Source organism: Rattus rattus, chromosome 2 (assembly GCF_011064425.1).
Source record: "Rattus rattus isolate New Zealand chromosome 2, Rrattus_CSIRO_v1, whole genome shotgun sequence".
Lineage (NCBI taxonomy): Eukaryota > Metazoa > Chordata > Mammalia > Rodentia > Muridae > Rattus > Rattus rattus.
In genome coordinates, this window is record NC_046155.1 from 9,209,301 (window position 1) to 9,235,072 (window position 25,772).

At 45.8% G+C, this 25,772-nt stretch overlaps 1 protein-coding gene, 1 long non-coding RNA gene and 8 other non-coding genes across 10 annotated transcripts; 1 reads left to right on the top strand and 9 right to left on the bottom strand.

Moving 5' to 3' along the window:
- Nucleotides 1-1,712: 1,712 nt before the first annotated feature.
- LOC116895105 lies at nucleotides 1,713-1,912 on the bottom strand. The gene has a single exon (XR_004387262.1). It is a non-coding gene; the product is annotated as a U2 spliceosomal RNA (small nuclear RNA).
- Nucleotides 1,913-5,673: 3,761 nt separating this feature from the next.
- On the bottom strand, nucleotides 5,674-6,795 carry LOC116890937. Its single transcript, XR_004386796.1, has 4 exons — nucleotides 6,588-6,795; nucleotides 6,382-6,417; nucleotides 6,138-6,174; nucleotides 5,674-5,896 (listed from the first exon to the last, which is right to left on the bottom strand). It is a non-coding gene; the product is annotated as an uncharacterized LOC116890937 (long non-coding RNA).
- On the bottom strand, nucleotides 5,688-5,813 carry LOC116894928. The gene has a single exon (XR_004387127.1). It is a non-coding gene; the product is annotated as a small nucleolar RNA SNORD22 (small nucleolar RNA).
- LOC116894927 lies at nucleotides 6,004-6,070 on the bottom strand. Its single transcript, XR_004387126.1, has one exon. It is a non-coding gene; the product is annotated as a small nucleolar RNA SNORD31 (small nucleolar RNA).
- On the bottom strand, nucleotides 6,244-6,312 carry LOC116894926. The gene has a single exon (XR_004387125.1). It is a non-coding gene; the product is annotated as a small nucleolar RNA SNORD30 (small nucleolar RNA).
- On the bottom strand, nucleotides 6,483-6,546 carry LOC116894922. Its single transcript, XR_004387121.1, has one exon. It is a non-coding gene; the product is annotated as a small nucleolar RNA SNORD29 (small nucleolar RNA).
- A 260-nt stretch (nucleotides 6,796-7,055) lies between the features above and the next one.
- Nucleotides 7,056-7,130, bottom strand: LOC116894923. Its single transcript, XR_004387122.1, has one exon. It is a non-coding gene; the product is annotated as a small nucleolar RNA SNORD28 (small nucleolar RNA).
- A 254-nt stretch (nucleotides 7,131-7,384) lies between these two features.
- Nucleotides 7,385-7,458, bottom strand: LOC116894924. Its single transcript, XR_004387123.1, has one exon. It is a non-coding gene; the product is annotated as a small nucleolar RNA SNORD27 (small nucleolar RNA).
- A 200-nt stretch (nucleotides 7,459-7,658) lies between these two features.
- On the bottom strand, nucleotides 7,659-7,733 carry LOC116894925. Its single transcript, XR_004387124.1, has one exon. It is a non-coding gene; the product is annotated as a small nucleolar RNA SNORD26 (small nucleolar RNA).
- Nucleotides 7,734-8,589: 856 nt separating this feature from the next.
- Slc3a2 (solute carrier family 3 member 2) lies at nucleotides 8,590-22,752 on the top strand. The gene is made up of 10 exons (XM_032891580.1): nucleotides 8,590-8,834; nucleotides 16,787-17,197; nucleotides 17,651-17,824; nucleotides 18,645-18,739; nucleotides 20,585-20,653; nucleotides 20,760-20,818; nucleotides 20,936-21,116; nucleotides 21,201-21,344; nucleotides 22,037-22,120; nucleotides 22,216-22,752. The coding sequence occupies exons 1-10, from the start codon at nucleotides 8,723-8,725 to the stop codon at nucleotides 22,585-22,587; spliced, it is 1,701 nt and encodes a 566-aa protein (XP_032747471.1). The 5' UTR covers nucleotides 8,590-8,722; the 3' UTR covers nucleotides 22,588-22,752.
- The last annotated feature ends 3,020 nt before the right edge of the window (nucleotides 22,753-25,772 follow it).

The window sequence follows — 25,772 nt, forward strand, 5'->3', positions numbered from 1 at the left end:
AGGGCTGGCCCCAAGTAACACCATGTCCCTAATCAGCAGGGAGTAGCCTGTAAAAGTCTTCTCCTTCCCCCTTTCCCTCTAACTTTTTTTCTCTCCTACCTAGTGTTGGGGAATTGGAAGGAATTAGGGTGGAATAAGGGTTGGAATAACCCAATAAAGTAGTTTATAAAACCACCAACAATGTTCTAACTTGGAAAATACAAGTTCACAAAATTAATTTAAAAAACATGTACCTAGGGCTGGAGAGATGGCTCAGTGGTTAAGAGCACTGACTGCTCTTCCAGAGGTCCTGAGTTCAATTCCTAGCAACCATATGGTGGCTCACAACCATCTGTAATGAGCTCTGACGCCCTCTTCTGGTGTGTCTGAAGATGGCAACAGTGTACTCACATACATTAAATAAATAATCTTTTTTTTTAATTTTTTTTTCTTTTTTTTTTTTTTTTCAGAGCTGGGGACCAAACCCAGGGCCTTGTGCTTGCTAGGCAAGCGCTCTACCACTGAGCTAAATCCCCAACCCCATAAATAATCTTAAAAAACGTATCTAAGTCAACTGTGGTGGCACACACCTGTAATTCTAACACTCAGAAGGGTGAGGCAGTCTGGACTACATAGGACTAAAATTAAGAGATAGCCTCTCAAAAAGTGTGTATGTCAGACCTTCTCCCAATATATGGTACAAACCTTTAAACTGAAAGGGGAGGGAGGAAGGGAGGGAGGAGGGAAGGAGGGAGGGAGGAGGGGATCTGCTCTAACAAGCTCTCCAAACATGAAACTTGTTCTGGGGATCACAGACCCTCAAACATTTGGTTTGAGATTATCAGTGGAAACACTGTGTTCTTGCTTCTGACAAATCAGGTTTTCCCAGCTTAGGGCCCCACAATAGTAGTTATTAAGAAAACAGCATTCTGAGTCCTGGGATAAAACTGAATCTGCCGAGTTTTGCAGCCCCTCCGGTCCAGGCTGAAGGCAAGCTCTCCACACAAAGCTACACCTGCCTGCACTGTCCAAAGAACCACTGTAAACCAGAGGGACTCCCTGCCCTGCAAGACTTCAGAGAATTCATGAAGGTTTCGACCTCTTTTGAAAAAATACGGACAAAACATTTGAAGTGTTTGAGGTGACTTTCAGGCTGGGAAGATGGTTTATATTTAAAGGTACGGGGTTCGGTCCTCAGCTCCGGAAAAAAAAAAAAAAAAAGAGCCCAGGGGGGGGGGATTTAGCTCAGTGGTAGAGCGCTTGCCTAGCAAGCGCAAGGCCCTGGGTTCCGCCCCCAGCTCTAAAAAAAAAAAAAGAAAAAAAAAAAAAAAAAAGAAAAAAAAAAAAAAAAAAAAAAAAAAAGTAGGGGCTGGAGAGATGGCTCAGCGGTTAAGAGCACCTGACTGCTCTCTTCCAGAGGTCATGAGTTCAATTCCCAGCAACCACATGATGGCTCACAACCATCTGTAAAGAGATCCGATGCCCTCTTCTGGTGTATCTGAAGACAGCTACAGTGTACTTATATATAATAAATAAATAAATCTTTAAAAAAAAAAAAAAAAAGATACGGGCTGCTCTTACAGAAGCACCCTCATGGGGGTTGGGGATTTAGCTCAGTGGTAGAGCGCTTGCCTAGCAAGCACAAGGCCCTGGGTTCGGTCCTCGGCTCAAAAAAATAAAGAAGAAGCACCCTCGTCGAGGATTACAACTGGCTGCCATGCTGCCATGGGTCCTGAACTTTGCATCCAGGCAGCCAATACACCCATACACATAAAAGAAACCACTGTAAAGAGCAAGTTTCACTCCTTGAGAACTCTGAAATAAAACTGATAGTAAGCTCTGGAAACCTAAGCCTGCCAAGAGATAATGGCAGACTGACAACTAATAAGAACAGACACTACACTTGATTTTAGTCAAAAGACTGAGAAACGTTACTTTTTTTCTTTCTAATTGCTCAGAGCTTTTGTTTTCCTGATTTTGATGTAGGCCTGATGTTGTAAATATTCTCCGATATATAAATTTGTTTAAATCAGTGTTTCACAATTTATACTACACAATAGTTTTTTTTTGTTTTTGTTTTTGTTTTAAATAGTGCTCTGAAACTGTTACCATCTGCCTCCTTGGCACAGTCATTTGCATAATCCTGCCCATCCCATTTTAACATTATCCTGATTGGTCCACCTACTTTAGAATCTCAATGTCCAGTGGGAGAGGGAGAGAAAGAGAGAATCCCTGAATATAATTTCTTGTTTCTTCTTTGAAAACTGCAAATAAGCCCTCTAAGGATCAATAACCACCAACCCTGCCTCGTGGGGGCCCTAGCATTTATCTACTCCATGAAAAGTTCCCAGAGTGTCAATCGTCAAACACTCGCAGAAACTATCTGCAGTAAAACCACACTTAAAGAGCACAAGAAAAATCATGGTCAGCTGCTGTGGACAGTCTGAAGCAGCACCATATCTGCACACCTGGAATTAAAATAGAAACACTTTTTAAAAAAAGTTTTATTTATTTTACTTATATAAGTACACTGTTGCTATCGCCAGACACACCAGAAGAGGGCATCAGATCCTGTTACAGATGGTTGTAAGCACCATGTGTTGCTGGGAATTGAACTCAGGACCTCTGGAAGAGCAGTCAGTGCTCTTAACCACTGAGCCATCGCTGCTCCAGCCCATAAAAACACTATACGTTTCTGTTGTTTTTTTTTTTTAATATTTATTTATTATTATACACCATACAGCTTTCTGTCTGCATGTGTGCCTGCAGGCCAGAAGATGACCCCAGATCTCATTACAGATGGTTGTGAGCCACCATGTGGTTGCTGGGAATTGATCTCAGGACCTTTGGAAGAGCAGTCAGTGCTCTTAACCGCTGAGCCATCTCTCCAGCCCACGTTTCTGTTTTTAAAGAAACCAAAATTCCAGAATTTTCATTATAGATGAGTGAGTGAAGTCCTGAGTGTATGACGTGACAAAGGCCAAGGCTTTAGACCTAGGAGAAAGTGACAAGTATGGTCTCCATATGGCTTAGGCTAGAAGTCAAAGTTGCCTTCTGACCCAAGTACGAGTGTTTAACTGGTGATTGTGTAAAACAAAACCAAATGAACGAAAAACTAACAACTGCAGCCAGCACCATCCTCCCGAATGTTCACAGCCTGAGACTACCTGGCTATAGAGACGTCTTGGAGAGACTACCAACCCTTACCCCTGTCCCGTGTGCCTAATAAGCTACGTTCTAATAATGAGGCTGAGCTTCAGTTAGGAGGCAGTAGGCTCCATTCCACCTTAGTGAGCACACAGACCTGTAAGTACGTTATGTTTTCCCTTCATTCCCTTCCACCTCTAATCAGGTTTATAGCCCAAGACTTGCAGAACTGCATACAACTCCTCCTCCGGAAGAGAAGCAGTGCTTTTAACCTGTATGCCACCTTTCCACCCACCTCCACCATGTCTCACTGGAGTACAGCCACTGATTTCAGCTGGACGGACCGGCCAGCAAGCACCAGGGATCCTCTGGTCTTTGTCTTCCTAGAGGTGGAAGTACAGATAGGTCCTGTCAATGCTCTTTGTATTCTGGATTTTTTTTGTAGACGTTTCTCTGTGTAGCCCTGACTGTCCTAGTGCTCTGTAAATCAGGCTAGCCTTGAACTCAGAGATCACCTCTTGAGCACTGGGACTAATAAAGGTGTGCACCACCACCACTTGGCTTTTGTTATTTTAATACTTGGATGTTAGGGATGGGTGTTGGGGATCGAACTAAGGTCTTCAAACTATTGTGGCTCTTTTACCATCTTCCCAGGCTGTGTTTGGTTTTAGTTTTCAGACTTGCCATGTAACTCTGGGTGACGGGGAACTCGCCTCTCAGCTTCCAAAGTGCTGGAGTTAGGGTGGTGAACTGGGATGCCAGGCTGAAATGTTTCTTTTCTGTGCTTGAGTGTGAGCTTACGGGTTTTTGAAGTGTTTTCCTTGGTGACTTGAGGTCAGAAGAGGGTGTGAGATCCCCTGGACATGGTGCTGTAGCTCGTTGTGAGCCTCCTGCTGTGAGTGCTAGGAACTGACTTTCCTGCCAGACATCGATAGGATCCTTAGTGGGAATTTCTCCCCATGATGGACTAGAAAAGTACACAGAACAGGAATGAATCAAGAACACAAAGGGAATTATATTGAGGGTAGGGTGCTTTTGAAGTGCACTGTTCTGAGTATACCTGTGGGGAATGTGCCCTGGCACTTCAGTTAGTGGGAACCACCTACTGAATTCTGTGTGCCCATACCATCTCCTGGTTCGACCTTTCTATGTAGCCAAGAACAAACTTGATTGGAATTGCAGGACACTAGAACCCACCAATTAAAACCTCAAATCTAACTCCTTGCCTACTAGAAACCAAGCATCCTTGCCCTATCCCAATTACTGTTTTCGACAGGGTTTTTGTATTTCTTGCGGTCCTGGAACTTTCTGTAGACCAGGCTAGTTTGGAACATCCCAAGTGCTGGAATTAAAGAAATGTGCCATCTCCACCCGGTGTTCTCTGTTGTGGAGAACAGTGGCTCCCATACTAGTCTTGCCTAATTTTTTTTCCCCGGAGCTGGGGACCGAACCCAAGGCCTTGCACTTGCTAGGCAAGCTCTCTACCACTGAGCTAAATCCCCAACCCTGCTTGTGGCATTTTTTTTTTCCGGAGCTGGGGACGGAACCCAGGGCCTTGTGCATGCTAGGCAAGTGCTCTACTGTGGAGCTAAATCCCCAACTGCTTGTGGTATTTTTAATAACTTACTGGTCCTTATATGCTTAAATACTTCAACATGCTTAGGTGGTCTTCTCAGGACCAACCTTTTGTCTAATCCTGGCAACTCTATAGAGGGAACATCCTTTGTTTGGCAAAACTATTCAGAGGACATAGAAACTTGACATCCTCTGCTTCCCCCCTCACTCCTGACATGTGCAACCTGGGCAGGATAGTTACTGCTTTGCAAAGCCTGGCTTCAACCTCCCAGTACCCATGTGACAACCACAAGACCTCACTCCCAGGGTATCACTCACTATGGTACCAGCCAGTCATTGATGCAAATACATTAACACACCTGCATAAAACCCAAATTCTCAGGACCCACCCAAACCAAATGTAAACTGTCAATGATTAATGATTATTCATTGACATTTGGCATTCCAAATAGATGAATCACACAATAGCATAAAAAGCATTTATTACTAGGACCAAAAAGAACACAGCACAAATAACTATGGAAGGGATAAGATTAACAATGGTAAGCAAGGAAGATAAATTTAGAATTGCAAATATTTCAATTTTAAAAAGTAGTCTAAGGAGAAGAGGAAAAGGGTATGGGGGGGGCAGAGAAATAAGTATTAATCTGCTCCAGCGGTACTGAAGAGATCAACCATTTCACTTGAAATGCCACTAATACTGCTCAGATGCTAAAAACCCACAAGGAATCAGGCTATATTCCATGAATTCTGAAGTTTGCTGTGCCACTGGCCTAGGTAATCAGATCTTTGATTTCAGTTCCTGTAAGATAAAAGTTTTAATTAGCAGAAAGCAAAATCTACCCTGCCCACCTAATTACAATGACTTGAAGGGCTACCTACCTCTAACACACACCTCATTCCTTTCCTCAGACCTGAAAAACAGATAAACCACCTTGTTTCCTTTTTAATCAAAGTGTAATTCTTCCTTTCTACGCATACAAGTGATCCCTCAGACAGTTCCTTCTGGAACAAAACTTCCTCTTTTCCCCCAGCCAGCCCCAGTGGGTTCACCTTTTCAGGCTCTGGAGCTAGGACAGGAAGTAAGACGTGTGAATGTTTCTTCATAGGGAAGTTATTAACTTGGTACACTTTACATCTTAGTTTTCTCACCTTACTTTATCCTGGACTTTATGAAGATGTGCTCTTAGTTTTCCTGCAAAACAGCAAATAAATTTGGGTCATTATCCTTATTGCCTAAACTTATCCTACAGAGATCATATACTAACTAGCATAAGACCCTTCCTGTTTGATCCAGGTGAGCTCAACTCAGAAAATACCTTTCTCCACAGCTATCAGACTGGGGCGGTATTCAGTTCATCAGGGTGAGCAGGAAAGCACTGGATCAAGCCATTACATATCTACCTAATAAACAATAATATTGCTAGAACATTTACCTAGCATGGCTCCTTTGCGCTCGGCCAGTCACCATATCTGAAACACACAAGATCGGCAATGTTAAAAATCCTGGCAGATCGTTCCCATCCAACCCATCATCCTCAGAAAAATCAGATTTCCAAGTCTCAACAGCAATCATCAGCCGAACGAGATTCTATGAAAGTCATCATATATATGAAGTACTTAGGACCTCTGAGAGTCCAGCAGTGTGCACACCACTGCACGCTGGATGCAATTACTTACCTCTGAAGCACCAAGTAACAGCACTGCTAACAGAACCTGGAGAAAAACAAACTATTGAAAAGGCTTGATATAACACCCTTGCCCCAACACGCCACCCTTCAGTTTCTCAGGTGTTCCAGTGTTTTCATTAGCAGTCATAGTGAGCTAGTTGATTCATCACAGAAACAGTCAACTTGGGTGAACAAGAAACACCCCAACAATCTAACCTTCGAACGCTGGAGATGGATGGCGTGCAGGAACGACCTCCTCCTAAATTAACAAAGTTAATTAGTCAAAGTATCCACATTGGTTAAGACCTGTCTTAGCATTATCTTTTGGTTTTTCAACACGGTTGTCCTCAAACCCTGCCAGTTATAAATTGTTTGCCACTCCTAAAGTGTTAAAGCAAAATACTCCACACTCAGTTTGATCTGGAGTTGTCAGTACTTAAGTATCCAGGAAAAATAAGGAGGAAAAGGGAACATGCTAAGGAAGGCTTTAGTGACAAAGCCCACTAGCTATACTATACAGTCAGACCCAGCCTTCATCAGTATCAGGGAAAAAAAAAAAACTCCCTTACCTTTAAGGAAATCACCACCAAAAAAACCTGGGGAAGAGTAAAAAATAAAAAAAAACAACAAACTTGTCACTTTCAATGGTCAGGACAGAACAGATACCTATTCCTTCCCATCAACTGCCATCAGAACTCTAACATGCTATAAATTCACACCTTCACGGAGTTATCAGTGTATCAATTCAAATCATCTGACAGTGAGTTGAGTGAGCAAAGCCTAAATAGATACGCAGAACCCATAAGCAGCAAAGATAGTGTGCCACTTCAGTGTTTCCCAACTATTTACCCTAAGAGAATGCCCAAGTTCCATCTGGACTATTACCTGCATTCATCCCGGCTGTGATTCTGGTAGTTTCAAGTCACGTTGTCACAGTACACTTAACATAGAAAAACAATGTCACTTTTTAATGCAATCACAGCTACTACCTAAGCCTCTTCTTTTTTCAGCCCACTTTTCAGCAGTAAGATGACATCACCTAAGCTCAGCCATATGCTTGTCATTTATAATACATTCATCATCAAGTGGACACCTAAATGTGCTCCCAAGGAAAGCACAAGTCGCGATACCCACCTGACTGTAAGAAAAACTTGCTATTTGTAAAATTGAACAGGCCTGGCTCCAAAGTGCAAACGGCTTCGACATTAGCCATATCTGGAACAGAAATAAAAACCCAACTCCAATATCAGAATTTACTCAACTGCCCAAATACTTGCTACAGACTGTGCTACTCAGAGAATTTTTGATTTCTCCACTAAACCATCAGAAAGAGAGAGTTCAGCTTCTAAATCATCCCCGTAGCACGTTCATAACTTATACTCAACTAAAAAAAATAAAGAAAAAAGAAACCCCTAGTAGTTATTAACACTTACTTTGAAATGAGAGCGTGCTATTCTTTCGCATGTAAACGAGTACCTTAAACCTGTAAGAGCAAACAGTTAGCATCGGGTTATTCCTACACCGCTTTTACATTACAACCTCTGCAGGGTCAGAAGGCCGTAGGTCCGGGGCCAGCCTCCTCAGAGTTACTTATCCTCACAGAGATCAGTACAGGTCTGTGAAAAGGTCCTCATCATAGGGCATGGCCTCGCACTGCCGCCACCATTTTGTCCTTCACATAACCCTGCCGTCTCTAGATCCTGAACGCCCCAACATGGCCTCCCCACTATGACTATGGAGCACATTACTGAAGTCCACGTCTACGAACGCTATATCCACGGGCGTCTCTTAAACCACCAGAAACAAACATCTCATAAGAAATATACAAGCGGTGGTTCACAACAGAGGCAGGTAGATCCTTTTGATAGAAGCCAGCCATAGTTAAAGCTAGGCTGGCTAAGGGGGGGGAGGTTAAAAAGAAAAATCACAGGCCACAAAGAACACTTACCCAGAGCAAAGGAAAATGAGACCGAAAAGAACAATGTGTGGCCTATAAATAGCGTGTCGCAGAGGCCCACGGGATTTGGAGGTGGGACTAGGAGGGACGCAGGCGCTAAGGTAAGCGTTGGGCGAGCCGGAGGAATTGTGGGTAGAGGATTCCGCCCAAAGGCGCGTGTGGAGTGCTCCGCCTCCGATTTTGCAGCGCGGAAAAAGAGGCGCAGGCGCTCTAGGGGAGTGCGGCGGCTGCTACCAGGCGGTTCCTACCCACTGCGGATGAGACGTCATCGTCGGAGGTTTGGCTTCCCTACCGCTACATCTCGACAGTCTGGGTCACAACCACCAAATATATTCACACGTTGACGTGATTTCTTGCCCTTACTCACACTAAGCCCGCGTGTCGATCCATCTCTATGGATCCCGAACCTACTGAACACTCCACCGGCGGCGGCTCGGTTCCCCGCCAGCCGCCCAGCGCGCAGACGGGGCTTGATGTCCAGGTTGTCAGCGCAGCTGGCGACTCAGGTACTGGGCCCTGGGTTGAGCTCGGTTAGATTTTCGCTTCCTTGCATGGAGCCTTTTAGGGAAACACAGTCAGGACTAGATGTCCTGCGTCATTCTGGAGACCGATTTTTTTTGTTGTTGTTTGTTTTGCTTTATGGTCTATTTTCGCCATGATTTTGGCCCGGATTGAATGAAGTAGGGCCAGCATTATATATCACGTATGGAGCATGTTGCATGTTTTTGATTTTAGCAGTGCTATAGTTTAAACCTGCTATGTGCATGTGTAGACAAGTGCTATACTACTGAGTCTGATACCTCTCCACACAGCTGGGCTTACCATTTAAAGCACCCAATATGAGTTAATATTCCACACTACTAAGAGTTAGGGACAACCCTCATTTTATAAATGGGTGATCTTAGATATAAAGAACTCTAGAGGAAGCAATTCGTAGAAATTACCAGTTGTCTAGGTCGCAGCTATAGACTGGTTATTGAGACTCTGCAGCAGCATCACTTCATTAGTCATACGCATATAATAAACATTTATATGCATAAGCTCGCCTTGTAAGTGATAATTACTACTCTTATTAGTTGCTCTCCTGCATGACCTCATTTAATAATCCTACTATTCAAGTTGGAAGGTGTTAATGTAAAGTAATGGGTGAGAAACCCAAGGCCCAAAGAGGTTAAGTAATTTGCCGAATGTTATCCAGATTGAACAATATCAGATCCAAGGTGTAAATCCAGGCAGCCTAATTCCAAAGTCAGCACTGGTTACTCTTTCAGAAGACCCTGGTTCAGTTCATAGGTCATAGCCATCTGCAATTCCAGTTCCAGGGGACCAATCCACACTTCTGGCCTCCAAGGGCACCTGGCACATATGTGGTACTCACTTACACACCTAAGTAAATAAACTTAATTAAAAAAAACAACGCTGGGCATGTTGATACATGCCTGAAGTCCCAGCACTAGGGAGGTAGGGTCCACCAGAGTTTGAGCTCTAATCCAGCCAGGGCTCCATAGTTGAAACCCTGTCTCAAAAAAAGAAAAAAAAATTGTACTTTAGTCTTCGTTTTTGGTTTTTTGAGGCAGGGTTTTCCTGTGTACCCCTCGCTGTCCTGGAGCTTGCTTTATAGAGCAGGCTGGCCTCAACCTCACAGAGATCCACCTGCCCTCTTCCCCGAGTGCTGGGATTGAAGGTGCGCAACGTCACGTCCCACCTTTATTCTTTTTAAAAGGTGGATTCTGTAGCGTTTACAGTAGGGATTGAAGTGATGATTCGGCAATTCGGATCAAATGGCGCTCTTGTAGAAGACCGAAATTTAGTTCCTAGCACCCATGTTGTGTGGCTTCTAGCCAGCCACCTGTAACTCCCGCTCAGGGAATCTAACTCTTTTCTGGTCTTCTTGGCCACCTGTACACAAATATTTGTGAAGACACAAACATAGACATAAATAAAAATTAAAAAGAAAACAAAAGCAAGCCAAAACAAAATAATTTCATTTTCCAAATGAGAATGATACATATACTTATGTGTGTGTATGTGTGTGTATATCTGTATGTTTGTGTGTGTGTGTGTGTGTGTGTGTGTGTGCGCGTGCGTGTGTATGTGTATGTGTGTGTATCCGGCAAGACCTGGAGCCAATGGAGTTATTTGTTCTTTAATATGTTGAATAAAATCACGTTTCATCTTGTATTTGTATTGAGTTGTATTTCAACCTTTAAAAATTATACTTTAACAGCTCATTGGTTCTTTTCTTGTGTGTGTGTGTGTGTGTGTGTGTGTGTGTGTGTGGGTTCAGTAGTGTGCATGCTCTAGCATATCTGGAAGTCACAGGTCGACTTTGAGGAGGAGTCCGTTCTGTCCTTACAGTTTGGATTCCAGGGGTTGAACTCAGGCCATCAGGGTTGTGCAGCAAGTATTTTTACCCAATGAGCCTTCACACCAGCCCTTGGTTTTTTGTTTGTTTGTTTGTTTGTTGTTGTTGTTTATTATTTTATGTGAGTACACTGTCATTGTCTTCAGACACACCAGAAGAGGGCACCAGATCTCATTACAGATGGCTGTGAGCCACCATGTGGTTGCTGGGGATTGAACTTCCAGGACCTCTGGAAGAGCAGTCAGTGCTCTTCACCACTGAGCCATCTCTCCCGCCTATATTTTTGAGTCACGTTCTTATGTACCCCAGGTTGGCCTGGAAGTCCGTATCTAGCCAAGGATGAGTTGACTTTGAACTTTGGATCCTCTTGCCTCTACGCTTTGAGTACTGGGATTGCAGGTATGTGCTGGGATGCCAGGTTTTAAGAGGCAGTGAAGTTCAAACCCAGGACTTTTGTATGCTAGCAAACCCTCTACTAACTGAGCTACATCCCTAGTCTTCCCCCGAGTTTGGTTTTGTTTTGTAGGCTTTTGTTTTTGTTTCCCACAAACTATCACACTCCAGGGTTTGTTCCCTTCTAGTCCATTCTGTACGCTGTAGCTAGAATGTTCAATTCACAGCATCCACAGGCAGCTGACAGCCATTTGTAACTTCAGTTCCAGGGAGTCCGATGCCCTCTACTGGTCTCTAAGGGCACCAGACGGGCACATAGTACACAGACATCTATGTAAACAAAACACCCTTACACATAAATTAAACACAACCGTCCAGTTCACTTCTCCCCTTACAGTGTTTCAGTGCCCCTTTGCTATTAAGGCTACAATCCAGTTTGACTAATACTGCTGTAAAGAAACATTGCTCCTTGCCAATTTGTTTCTGTTCCACTTTTCTTTCTGTTGCTGTGATAAAATAACCCTGACAAAAAGCAACTTAGTGGAGAGGGAGGTTTATTGTAGCTTACACTTTCCAGCTACAGTCCATCACTGTCAGGGAGTCAGCACAAGCGTCTAAAAGCCACGTTACATCCATAGCCAAGAACAAAACAATGACTGCATCCACGCCCACCTGCTTGTTTACTTGTCCTTAGCTCAAGTTCTCTACTCCTAGCTCAGGACCCACTGTGGAATGAATGACGCCGTATACTTTGTCTTCCTATATCAAATAAGCCTGTGAACCACAGACATGGCTACAGGTCAGCCCAGGGCAGACAGTCCCTCACTGGGACTCTCTTCCCAGGTGATTTAGGTCATGTCCAGTTGGTAGTTAAAGCTGACCATCTGAGTCTTTTTTCAAACATGTAGAGGTCAGAGGGCAACTTTCAGGAGTTGTTTCTCTCTTACTGTGGGTCCCAGAGACAGCACACAGGTCATCACAACATCACGACCAAGTGAGTCTCAGGGACTGACTTAACACACTTGAAGGCAAGTACCTTTAATTGCTGAGCGGTCTCACCAGTTTGCTCCCTGATCCTGATCCACCACTCTTACCAGCCACGAAAGGCTTGAGATTCAGCCTTATGCAGAATTGTCTCCCCATTATCTAGGAGGATGTAAGACACTAATAGAATACAGTATGTAGTTATTAATTTATTACTTCAGCTGCACGGATGATAGATGGGGATCTGGACGATGCCAGACATATAGGCCCATGCGTGCTAGGTGGTGCTCACTAAGCAGAGATGTGCACGTACTTTGTTCTTGAGAGCTTGGGCTGGTTTTGAGCTCTGACTCCTCCTGCCTCAACCTCCCTTTATATTTTTGACTGATTTTTTTTTCTTCAGTCTCCTTTGATTCTCTGGCTAGAGTGCTGATGAATGTTTGGTCAAAGAACAACCCTGCCCCCACCTGGTGGCAACAGGAAATGACTAGAGCGTATTTGGAACTGGGAGACCCAAGTGGAGAAGTTCCGTCTGTTCGTCTTTGTTTTAGGGACTTGAACGTGTTAAACACACACCATACCACTAAGCCGTAACCCTAACACTATATATTTATCTATTCAATAATATTTTTCTTTTTTTTTTTTTCAGAGCTGGGGACCGAACCCAGGGCCTTGCGCTTGCCCATAATTTATTTTTTAATTTATTTACGTATTCATGTGAGTGGGTGCTATGTAGCAAGGATGGAGTTCAGGAGGCCATTTTTGAGGGTTGGTTCTCTCCCCACCATGTGAGTCCCAGGGATTAAACTCAGGTCATCATACTTGACAGCAGAGGCCGTTATCTGTTTAGCCATCTCACTGGGCCCTAAGTTAAGGTTTTCTGTCTTTTATTGATCCCTGGGGCCTTGTGTGTGCCTGGCAAGTGCGCCTACCACTACTGAACCACACCCTGGTCTAACGAATAGAGTCATTAATTGATTCTAAAGGTCTATTTTATGTGTGTGGGTGGCTTTGCCTGCATCAGTGTCGGCACTCCATGTGTGTGCTGTGTCCCTGAGACCAGGAGAGGGCATAGGAACTTCTGGGACTGGAATTCTAAGTGGTTGTTGGCTGCCCTGTGAGTGCTGGGAATTGAACCCTGGTTCTATGGAATAGCAGCCAGTCCTCTTTTTTTTTTTTTTTAAATATTTTATTTATAGGGGTTGGGGATTTAGCTCAGTGGTAGAGCGCTTGCCTAGAAAGCGCAAGGCCCTGGGTTCGGTGCCCAGCTCCAAAAAAAAAAAAAAATATTTTATTTATTTAATGGATATGAATAATTGTAGCTGTCTTGAGATACACCAGAATCTGTTACAGATGGTTGTGAGCCACCATGTGGTTGCTGGGAATTGAACTCAGGATCTCTGGAAGAGCAGTCAGTGCTCTTAACCACTGAGCCATCCCTCCAGCCCCAGCAGCCGGTCCTCTTAAACCCCGAGCCATCTCTTCTCCCCACCTCCTACTATTTATTTATTTCTGAGATCATGTTTCCCTCTGTACCCTAGGCTGGCTTAGAACTTGTAATCTCCCTTCCAAAGTGTTGGATGGCAGATGCTCCTCACACCTAGTTCCCTTCTACTTAGTTTTCTGAGGCTGTTTAAGAACATGGCTATCCTCTATTAATAGCTGGACCCACACATTCTGCCTTTCTTTTTAAAGATTTATTTTATGTATGTAAGTACACTGTAGCTGTCCTCAGACACACCAGAAGAGGGCATCAGATCCCATTACAGATGGTTGTGAGCCACCATGTGGTTGCTGGGAATTGAACTCTGGAAGAGCAGTCAATGCTCTTAACCACTGAGCCATCTCTCCAGCCCAAATCCTGCCTTTCATTTCTTCCTTTGTGTGGTCTGTTCAAGACACCCTATGTTACACGGGTGCTTTTTTGCAGGATGCATAAATGATGGTGGTTCTAATGTGGGTCTAGGCTACTGGCTTTTAATACTTCCAGTTCTTTTGGTTTTGCTTCAGCCTGGAAGAACTGTTTCAAGGTTATCAAAGACACTAGACACTGGGTTGGTGTGATGTTAGGACGTGGTAGACAGTGTTCACCATATGACAGGATGTTCTGGATGTGCTGTACTCAGTGTTTCCAAGTCACTTTGTACTTTGGTTACTTGTGATAAATGTGTTGGTTCATACCTACGGTCTTTGCATCCTCAGTGGCTCAGCTGTGTCCCTCCCTTTCGCACTGTCAGCGCTACACAGTCATGGTGCCACCGCTTAGCTTCTACATGATGTAAATGCTCCTCTCACCGATATATACTTGCTGACTTCGGTAACTGTCTCCTCTGCGCCTTTTCTTGGGCTTCTGTTCTCGCTATGGCCTCACACAATCTACACATCCCAGCACATCTACTGTATTTACCTCATTTTTGTCTTGAGTGATGTTTGTTTCTGAGTCAGGGTCTTACGTAGCCCAGGCTGGCCTCAAACTTGTAGTGTAGTTGAGGGTTACTTTGAACTTTTCATGCCTCCACTTCTTGAGTGCTGGGATTTTAGGCCTGTGCCTCCTCTGTGCTTGGTTTATGTGGTACTAGGGATAGAACTCAGGGCTTTCAAATGCTAAGCAAACAGTCTAGTGACTGTGCTATATCCCACTTCTTCAATGCCTGTGGTGCTGCAGATTGAACCCTGGGCCTTGCACACGGTAGGCAAGTACCTATCCTCTGAACTCCAGCCCTTTAAGTTTATATTAGTCAGCTGGGTTAGTCGTTGTTTTATATCCTGGATAAGGGAAAGCAGTCTCCTCTAGAGCACTGAGGAATGCTGTCACTTGAGTTAGAGCTTGAATGAGGAAGAGTAACTTAGCAGGAAGAGCCAAACAGCAGAACAGCAGCTCATAAGGCATCAAGACTGGAAACACACTATGCTGTGCAATTGGCAGGTGCTGGGAAGCTGCTGTGTCCGGACAGCAGTGGTCAGGAAGGTGTGCTAGGTGGAGACTGCCGGGAGATCTCTAAGATGCTTAGGAATAGATCTCTGCCACTTACATGTGGGGGCTGGGAGATACCGTGCTACCTTAAATTTTATTTATTTTGTGGAGGGCAGTGAGCATGTGTGGAGGTCAGAAGAGAGCTTTTGGGAGTCAGTTCTCTTCATTGAGGAGTGAGCTCAGGCTGTCAGTCTTGGTGGGTAAGCAACTTTACCAGATGAACATTTTGTTGGTTTGATCCAATAAGCCATCTGGTTTCTAGGGAGCGTTTCATTGAACCCTCTCAAAGAGTGCTTCTGCTTCACAGTCCACAAACCTTGAGCTTTCTGGCTGGGTAGAAAGTCCATCTTGGACTTTTCTTATCTGGCATGCCCAGGGCAAGGTAGGACTCTTATCAACTGTGAACACTGGCATGACCCTTAACCTCTACCCACTTTGCTCTTCCTAGGAGCTGGCATGTACCCTTTTCTCTAGTGAGGCTGGGGAGGATCTTTGGGAATTCCAAAGGACAGTGGCAGGTGATGAGACTTTTCATATCCCTTCCTCTCTACTGTCCAGACCTTGGCTTCTGCTTTCTTCCAAATACATAGCAACCTTGGCTGCTGGCCTAGGTGGGGAGAGGGAGAAAGGACCCGTTGTTTTCTTCTGCTTCTCTCTGAAAATAACCAAATTGGCTGTGGTAAAGAACACGAAGTTCCTGAGATTGTTGGCACCACCAAGAGTTGCTGTCCACTGGTCCCTGCTGCGAGCCCAGTCTGCCCCATTTACCCTCCTGGCCAAGGGCCTCTGTGGGTGGGAACTGGAGAATCTTTCAAAATGTGAGGGATCTAAGCTGCCTCCAGGGCCTAGCATAGTCAACTGATGTAGCCCGGCACACCAGAGGGTTTGAGAATTACTGCAAAGTGGCTAAGAGTCACAACAGCTTGTATATTAAAAGGGTAGATGCCTCATTACCTTTGGAATGTTTATTACAGCCCCATTAGTCTCTTCTGGATGCCTGACTCCCAGTAATCCAACATTCTCACTAGTAACTAGGATAGGATGAGAAGGGTAGTGTCCACTTCAACTCTGCAGTTGAATTTTAAAATCAAGAAGAAAGGATTAGAGTTGATTCTATGCAATTTATGAAGGAAAGGATTAAAGTGGGTGCCCAATAAATAATTGCTGCCTGAGGAATTAAATTCAAGGAGTCTTAAAGGTGAGTTCGGGTAAGCCTCGAGGGGAGTCCTGGAGCTCAGCTAAGTCCAGAGTCTGAGGAGATGTGGGTAAAGCAGAAGTGGGAATGTAGTGCCAAGGTCTGTGTGAAGTTGGGGAGATCAGATGTTAGCCTGAGCCCGGACTGAGGCGAAGGGATGATGACGCAGATGGAGGCTGGTGTCAACTTGCAGAGAGAACAGAGGCTTCCTCCCGGAAAGGGCCCGGAGGAGGGCTTTGGGACCTGGTCAGGACACACTCACCTTTGTTATTCTAAGGGTTACTGACTACAAGCTCAGCTTCCCAGACTCTGGCTGCATTAAGCGTTAGGGATAGACTGGCTCACGTAGTGAGGCTGGGGGTGCGAAAGACTTCTCTGCATCCCTTTAAGAGGTGGATCGGGGCGGAGTCCTGAGTCACTTCCCGGCCGCCACGCCCGCCTGGCGGCAGAAGCAGTTAGGGAAGCTAAGCTAACTAGCCTCACGGAACACCTCTCCAAACTAGGCGACCCACTGACTACAGGCCGTGTCCTGTCACCGTTTCTGCAGGTACCATGAGCCAGGACACCGAAGTGGACATGAAAGATGTGGAGCTGAACGAGCTGGAACCGGAGAAGCAGCCTATGAATGCAGCGGACGGGGCTGCTGCCGGCGAGAAGAACGGTCTGGTGAAGATTAAGGTGGCCGAAGACGAGGCGGAAGCCGGGGTCAAGTTCACCGGCTTATCCAAGGAGGAGCTATTGAAGGTAGCTGGCAGCCCGGGCTGGGTGCGCACCCGCTGGGCGCTGCTGCTGCTCTTCTGGCTCGGTTGGCTGGGTATGCTGGCGGGCGCCGTGGTTATCATCGTTCGGGCGCCACGCTGCCGTGAGCTGCCGGTACAGAGATGGTGGCACAAGGGCGCCCTCTACCGCATCGGCGACCTTCAGGCCTTCGTAGGCCCGGAAGCGAGAGGCATAGCTGGTGAGTGTGGGGTGCGCACTCTCACCCCTCGCCCCCACAAAACCCCCCTTGTTTAAGCGGGCATTCTGCTGCTCCCCTCCTCCCATCCCCAGGACTCTGATGGTTCTTCACCGAACCCTATTTTCTGGGACGACCCCCTGGCAAACAATCCTCTCCACTCTTAAAATTAAAAAAAAAAAAAAAAAAAAAAAAAGAAAAAAAACAAAAGCCCTGCTAACCCGACCCCTACTTCTTCCTAAGGGTGCCTGACTCAGCACATCCCCTTTCTCCTCCCCCAACCACGCGGCCCCTGAGCCAGTTCAAACCAGTTTCTGGAGTAATGTGTGAGGTGCCTTGCGTCAGCTACTTTGTCTCGTGATCCAGCCCCCTTCAGAGGGAGTTGGCGAAAGTGGTGGAGAGAATGTGGAGGCTTTTCATGCCCTACTTGTTAACCCAACTCTCTCCTTATCATAGGTCTGAAGAACCATCTGGAGTACTTGAGCAGCCTGAAGGTGAAGGGCCTAGTTTTGGGCCCAATTCACAAGAACCAGAAGGATGAAGTCAATGAAACCGACTTGAAACAGATTGATCCCGATTTAGGCTCCCAGGAAGATTTTAAAGACCTTCTACAAAGTGCCAAGAAAAAGAGTAGGTCTTAAGGAAGCAGAAAGGGCTTGGCATTCTGGCCAAGAAACAGGATAGGGCTTTTGTCTGCTAACTGGCTTTGTTTTTTTAGGGCAGGCACAGGGGAGATATGCTATGATTCACACTAAACAGTGTGGTTCATTTGTAAGAGTAATTCTTATTTATTTTGGTTTTGAGGCAGGGTCTTACCTTGTAACTGGTTGGTTGGCCTGTACCTTACTTACTGCCATGACCAGGCTGGATGAGAGTTTACAGGGCTCCACTGGTCCCAAGTGCTAGGCTTAAGTGTGTCACCATGGCTTGATCAAATAAGTGGCTTTTAAATTTATAAAGTAGTTCCTATATGTGTAAGAGATTCAAATATTGCTTTAACCCAATATAGAGTGCTGAAAGTGTAGCTCAGTTTGTAAGAGTGCTTGCCTAGTGCCCGTGAAGTCCTGAGTTTGAGTCCTCAGTACAGCATAAACAGATGTGGGAGCATGTGCCTGTAGTCCCACACTTGGGAAGTAGATGTAGGAGGCTGTTTATCCTCAGGCAGCCAGCCCACATACACAAAACCCTGACTTAAAGGGGGGAAAAACAAGAAAGAAACCAAAACCTCACTATGGAAACATGTTGCAAGACCATACCTTGTTGGGGAGATAACCCCTGGCCCAATAGCACAAAGTTATTTGTTCTACTATAAAAACCTCCTGAGGGGTTTTGTGGGTTTCATTCAGATTTTGTACAAACTATACATAGGTACACTTAGTAACTGTGTGTTGGAGTTCCTTGTTCCCTCTTCTTCCCCTAAAGAATTTCTCTCACCTGGTTATTTTCCTAGGCATTCACATCATTTTGGACCTCACTCCCAACTACAAGGGCCAGAATGCATGGTTCCTCCCTCCTCAGGCTGACATTGTAGCCACCAAAATGAAGGTGAGGTTTTATGGCTGGTGGCATATAGATGCTGGGGATTTATTGTGTGGATTTATTCATAGCAAGCCGCGTGCACTCAGCGTGGTTCTCTTCTCATAGCCTCTTCCCATAGCCAGAGGGATATTGTTTCTTTTCTGACTGTTCTGTTCTTTGTGTTTCCGTTACTCTGGAAGCAAGGCTGTGCCAGGAAGGGAATTTCTCAGATGTCAGTTTGGAAGTTTAATTTTTCTTTTTGTGATAGGAAGTCTTTTCTTTCTCTGTGGGAATCCTGACCTGACTGGTTTCCCAGTTTTTGTTTGATGTGTTTGGAACGGAGCCCAGTCTGAAATTATAAGTACTAGAGTCTTATTATGTATCTGGGCTTTTTATCTTGCCCCATATTTTATTATTTTTTAAAGAGTTAACTCCACTATGAATGCTTTGTAAGGTCTGATTTTGTGTGTGTGAGTGTTTGCCTGCATATGTGTTTGTGCATCATGTGCATGCCTGGTGCCCCAGGAAGCCAGAGAGGCTGTTGGGTCCCTTGGAGCTGAAGTCACAGACAGTTGTGAGCTGCTGTGTAGGTGCTGGGAACTGAACCTGGGTCCTATGTAAAAGTTGCAAGTTTTTAACTCTGCAAAAGCTCTTAACCACTAAGCTTTCTCTCTCGCCCCTGTTCCAAGTATTTTATAGCTATTTCCAAATTTGTTTTGTAAACCCACAAAATACCTGTCATTGCCAGTCTGTTTGTGAGGAGACTGATGCAGTCACTTCATGAAGTCTCAAGGGGTCTTCTCTGCTCTTCCTTTCTCTTGAGGTGGTAGCTTAAACTTCATAGCCACCATAACAGGGTAAACCTGATGTCATCCTAGCCTCTGGTACCTACGTTTTAGGACACTGGCAGGTCCAGGATGGACATAACAAAGTAGAGGCAGATGCTGACCCTTTTGGATTCTTAAGTATGTGGGTGAGACGCTCTTGCTAGTTGCTGGGAGATTTGTGTTCTAGAAGTAAGTTGCTGAGGATAACCTTAAACTCCCAGGTGCTGGGATCCTGTGCTTGATAGGAAGTTTGTTCAAAGTAGAGAAAGCCCATAGTCCTAGCACTTGAGAGTTGGAGGAGGCAGGAGGATGAGAAGTTAAAGGACAGCCTGTTATGTAGTGAGTTGGAGACTGGTCTGAAGTCAGAAAGAAAAGTTACTTGTGTTATTTTTAGGTGGTAGCCTCAGGTGAAGTTGGGAGAGCATGTGAGACAGGAAGAAAGGGGGTTTGGGGCAGGGTTCTGTGCTTAGTGCCAGTTGAAGTCAGGGCTTAAACCTTCAGGCCTGGGCCTGTTTTACATAGCTGGCCTCTTTTCAGGTGTCTCAGCAGCCCTCAGGCTGTGTTTTGAATTTCAAACTTTTCATTCTTGGCCTTGCTCCCACCAGCTCTTGTGGGAGAACATGCTCTCCAAACCTCAGGAAACAGAGAGGAGCAAGTACATTTGCCTTAGGGTCTTGAGTGGTGTTTTGGTCCGATTTCTGCTGTACCCCAGTTACAATCCTGGCCATGTCGTCTTCTCTGAGTCTGTTTCTTCGTCTCCAGCCTGAAGGCGTTTTCACTCCACACACTTAAGTGTTAAGGCTTAGAGCTGTGTGTGCTTTTTTTCTCTTGGGTCATTTCTGTAGCTGTTAAAAGTGAAGGTATGTGATTTGCCAAAGGCAAGACAGAATAGAAAAATGCTATTACACAGTTGGACGGGGAGCCAAGGGCTAACCTTTGAAACTGGGAGACCGAAACCCTATTTCCTATAGGTCAGAGGGAAATTTGAGGTAAGTGAGGGCTTGCTTGTATGTTGATCTTTCTTCTGTTCTTTTGTCCCCTGTAGGAGGCTCTGAGTTCTTGGTTGCAGGACGGTGTGGATGGGTTCCAAGTTCGGGATGTGGGAAAGCTGGCGGTAAGTGCTTTTTCTGTGTTGAGAGGCAAAAGGCTTTGGTGAGAAGAGTGGGTCTCAGCCAGGGCTAAGTGATGTCCCCTGTTCTGACTCTGCTTTTTTCTACTAGAATGCATCCTTGTACTTGGCTGAGTGGCAGAATATCACCAAGAACTTCAGTGAGGACAGGTAGGTGCCCAACACCCCTGCCTGTCTGAGCCCATTGTGAGAGCCTCGAGAACCCTTCTCTTTTATTCTTTCTCTCCTGACATTTTCTAATGATCCTCCTATCCTTGCTTTCTGCAGGCTTTTGATTGCAGGGACCGAGTCCTCTGACCTGCAACAAATTGTCAACATACTTGAATCCACCAGCGATCTGCTGCTGACCAGCTCATACCTGTCACAGCCCGTTTTCACTGGGGAGCATGCAGAACTCCTAGTGATTAAGTATTTGAATGCCACTGGCAGCCGCTGGTGCAGCTGGAGTGTAAGTAGCATGCTGGTGGGTTTAAGGGAAGGGGGAAGGTGGTAGATGTATGGTGGACATGCTCAACCTTGTGTCTTCCTCCAGGTATCGCAGGCAGGACTCCTGACATCCTTTATACCGGCTCAGTTTCTCCGACTCTACCAGCTGCTGCTCTTCACTCTCCCAGGAACTCCTGTTTTCAGCTATGGGGATGAGCTTGGCCTTCAGGCAGTTGCCCTTCCTGGACAGGTACCACTTGTCCTTGCCCAGCCCAGTGTGGGAAACAGTGTATCACATTACGGCATCTGTGAGTGGTGACAGACAGACAGTAACCTTGGGGTGGAACTTTGTCGGTCATCTTGTGAGCTATATGGCAAGTGTATATCTTTTAGGCAGGGTTTTCCTGTTGTTAGCCTCATTTTATAGCCTGGGCTGGCCTCAGACACCATGCAGCCCATTCTGGAATGGAACTCAACTGGGAATACTTGCGTTTCTGGGTGCGGGGTGTGAGGGTAGCTGCATACACAGAGATCGGAGTACAGGTTTATGGATTAACTTGTTGCCTTGACCCTCTCTGTGGGTTCTGGGGACCAGACTCAGGTTGTCAGCCTGCATGGTGCTTTTACCCATTGAGCCATCTCCCAGACCCCAGGGCCTATTTCTAAAGGTAATGTCTGGTGTCTGATAAGATGTCCACACCAGTAGACAACATTACTTGATTGGACAGTGGTATTTTGCACTCATTGGCCAGACTTGGAGCCCTCTGGGAACTGAAGCTTAATGAGAGTCTGAACAAGCAGAGGGTGTGTGCCGTGGTGAGGCGCTGCCACAAGGGTATCCACCAGCAGAAAAAACACAAAATGATGAAATGAATCGAGAACGGCAGGAAGGGCAGTGGACCCACCCTTTGTTTTTAAAGTCCCACATTCTCTGTTTGTTAGCCTATGGAGGCTCCATTCATGCTGTGGAATGAGTCTAGCAACTCCCAAACCTCAAGTCCTGTAAGCCTCAACATGACAGTGAAGGTAAGCAGTTCAGGCCTGGCCCTCATGGTGGGCAGGTGCCTTACAGATGTCCAGGGACCCCTCATTCCTTCCCTCTGTGTGTCTGTCGTTTTCAGGGCCAGAATGAAGACCCTGGCTCCCTCCTCACCCTGTTCCGGCGACTGAGTGACCTCCGTGGTAAGGAGCGCTCTCTGTTACACGGTGACTTCGATGCACTGTCTTCCTCATCTGGCCTCTTCTCCTACGTCCGCCACTGGGACCAGAATGAGCGTTACCTGGTGGTGCTCAACTTCCAGGATGTGGGCCTGTCAGCCGGGGTAGGAGCCTCCAACCTCCCTGCTGGCATAAGCCTGCCAGCCAGTGCTAACCTTTTGCTTAGTACTGACAGCACCAGGCTAAGCAGTGAGGAGGGCACCTCCCTGAACCTGGAAAACCTGAGCCTGAATCCTTATGAGGGCTTGTTGTTGCAGTTCCCTTTTGTGGCCTGATCCCTCTACACAGCACCTGCCACCCTTCTTTCCTCTCTCAGGCCTTTGGAATTCTGGTCTTTCTCTCCTTATTTTGTTTTTGTTTTTAAACTTTTGCAGATTACATATGAATTCTTACACTGGGTGTTTTTGTCTTCAAAATAAAAAAAATCACCCCTGCCTCATGAGGTCGTGTCTTTCCTTCTTCCTTTATCATAGAAGGACTTTCTCTTCTTCTTGTTTTATTTTGCTCCCCCTACCCCCGCCATAGTCTCAACCACTTCTATGTAGCTATTCCAGCTTTTAAAGTAATCATTTTGAGACCAAGGCTAGAGAAGGGTCCTTCCGAGGTTAACAAGCAAGGTGTCTGGCCTCACTCTGACCCCAGACTCTTGGGAATTGCCAGCTCTTCTTATCTCTCTTAGCACAGGTCGCCAGCCCATGTGGTCAATTCTCTCATTTTTTGAAGTTTTATTTTGTTTTTTACCAGTGTGTCTCTTCAAGGAAAGGGGGTGGGATGAGTTGACTGCATACTGCCAGGGTTTGGGGCTTCCCTTCTTTACTCTTTGGTGAAGCACTTACCAAATGTACGGGACTTGGATCCCCAGCACCATACCCCAACTCCAGAAAAAGCCAACAAGACAAACCCTTTGCTTCCTTAGTATATGTAATCTCTTGTGTGGAAATGGAGAAGAAATAAGGAATAAATATTTCTGTATGATGGATATGGATAAGTGATCAAAAAGGAACAGGGTATAGAGAGATGACTCAGAGGTTAAGAACATTGGCTGTTCTTGTAGAGGACCCAGGTTCTGTTCCCAGCATCCACATGGTGGCTCACAACCATCATTTACTCCTATTTTTGGGATCAACACCCACTTCTAGTTTTTCAGGCACCAGGCTTGCATGAGGCGCAGGCAAGGCACACATAAATAAGAAGGAAAAACAAAACTAGAAGGATGATTCTGAGAGAGGAGGTTTGGGCGTGAGTTTCGAGGAGGTCTAACGAGAGAGGCGAGTTAACTAGTGCATGTGGCCCAGCGCAAAGTCAAACGATAGGTTATACCGTTACAATGCCAAAAGTTAGACATGCGGTGGGTCTGGGGTGGATTTTGGTTTTATGAATGGGAACGTGGTTGGTGCTCATGAAGAGGGAATAAGTGAGTAAGAAGTGTCAGCAAGGGGTGGGCAGATGACAAAGGGCTTCTTTATAAGGCAGTCAGAGGGTACACAGTTTGGTAGGCCATGCAGGGGTTGTGGGACTGCCCTACCAATAGCAACTGTTTTATTAGTAAAAGGACAGACAACTAGCTGAAGGAAGGGGTACATGGGCAGAGCCTAAGAGGGTAGGAAGGTTTCCCTTATCCCAGGACTGACTACCTTTAGCCATAAATGGTACCAAGGAAGCAGGAAATCCACTTGAGCCTTAGGAGGCCAGAGTTTTGGATTATCTCAGAGTTTCAATAAAGCCAAGAATGGGGAATGATGAACTTAGTCTCCTGCCTCTACCTGTTAGAATTACAGGCATGCCTCAATCTGCCCGCCTTGTTTCTGCGTTGTTTGGTTTTTTTGAGGGAGTATCTAGCAATGTAGACTGAACTGTCTTCAAATTCATAGAAGTCCTGGCTCAGTCCTCTGAGTATTGGGATTACAGACCGGCATCATCAAGCCCTGTTTTCCTGGCGCTTAATCATATCAGCTATGCGGGTAACCTAGTGTCCAGCCTGTCTGGAGGCTCTGGGGCAACCCTTCAGAGCCATTTCCCCAAGAGGCTGCACACCTCGTGTCTCGCTTTGGCAGCCTAGCTGATACCCCCCAAAACAACTCCTAAGACAAAACCAGCAGCCTAGAAATTACTGTGAAGCTAAGGACAAAGGCCAGATTTATAAGCCAGAGTCTTTCGGACTGTACATAGGGTCAGAGGGAGTGCAGTAGGTGTTGAGGGCCTGGAGCAGAGTGACTTCCGACTGGTTTCCGCAGACTTGATGTATGATTAGTGGAGAAGGGACGTTGTTGAGGCTGGTTTGGGACTGTAATCAAGGATATGTCCTAGAGTGGCAATGGATTGGGTAGGTGGTTGTATCATGCATTGATTTTTGCAGGCCAGTCGCAGGACGTTTTTGTCCTTTTGTTGGCCGGTGATTTTTTTTTTTTTCAGGTGGACCCCATGGGCCTTGGTGTTAGCTTTGGCCTTCAAAACCTTAGGAACAAGAACATGGTGGATATGTTGTCTTTCCTAGCCTTGGGGAAAGAACATGTTGGACCCTGTGTGTAGGCATCCTCTACAACAGGCTGGAGCTTGATACAGCCTGGGCCTCTGAGGGTATTCTGGTGTAGAGGACAGAGCCAAGATATTTAAAGACCTAACTAAGACCCAGCCCTTGTTTCTTCATCTTGCTCAGTGACAGAACCTGAGTCTTTGAGAGGAGCCCATACTGACTCCTGCTCTTAAAATATGCACCACCTTTCCTCCGGGCCCCATTTGCCCCTGACTTTTGTCCATTCGGGACCTCTTCCTGAGACTTCCCACCCCTCCCTCTGTTTACTTTCCCAGATCCCTCCTGATCTTCCCTTTCTCCTCTTTGCTGCTTAGTTGTTTTGTTTTTCCTGGGGTAAGGCCTAACTCTGTAGCCCTGGCTGGAACTCACACAGATCCTCCTGCTCCCCTTTCCCTCGTGGAACCACCAAGCCTAGCACGCATGGGTTCAGTTTTGACTCCGATTTTACCGTCAAGTCTTAGGGTGTTCTCCTCTGTGTAATTTTAAAGTTTTTCTTTTTATGTGTGTACTTTATGGATTGAAGAGGTATCTTCAGCGAGTGAGGGCACTTTCTGCTCTTGCACAAGACTTGGGTTCAGTGTCCAGCATCCTAATGGTGGCTTCACCCACAGCTCCAGGTCCAGGCGATCCAGTGTTCTCTTCTGACCTCTACAGGCACCAGGCACATATGCAGTACACGACACATAAAAGTAGGTAGACAGTCAGACACATAACAAAAATAAATAAATCTTAAAAGTCTATGTTCTTCGGGGTTGGCGCGATGGCTCATCGGTTAAAAGTACGAGCTACTAGTCTAGATGACCAGGTTTGATTCCCAGCGCCCACATGGCCACTCATAATCATCTGTAATTCTAATTTCAGGAGATCCAATGCCTCTCCCAGCTTCCAGGGGCAGCAGCCACACGTGTGACGCATAGGTATACATGC

Excerpts from the sequence above, each read along its gene's own strand:
- Slc3a2 (XM_032891580.1), top strand. The coding sequence starts at position 8,723 with ATGGATCCCGAACCTACTGAACACTCCACCGGCGGCGGCTCGGTTCCC. Across the intron at positions 21,117-21,200 it reads GCCGCTGGTGCAGCTGGAGT|GTATCGCAGGCAGGACTCCT; the intron begins GTAAGTAGCATG and ends GTCTTCCTCCAG. Across the intron at positions 21,345-22,036 it reads CAGTTGCCCTTCCTGGACAG|CCTATGGAGGCTCCATTCAT; the intron begins GTACCACTTGTC and ends TCTGTTTGTTAG.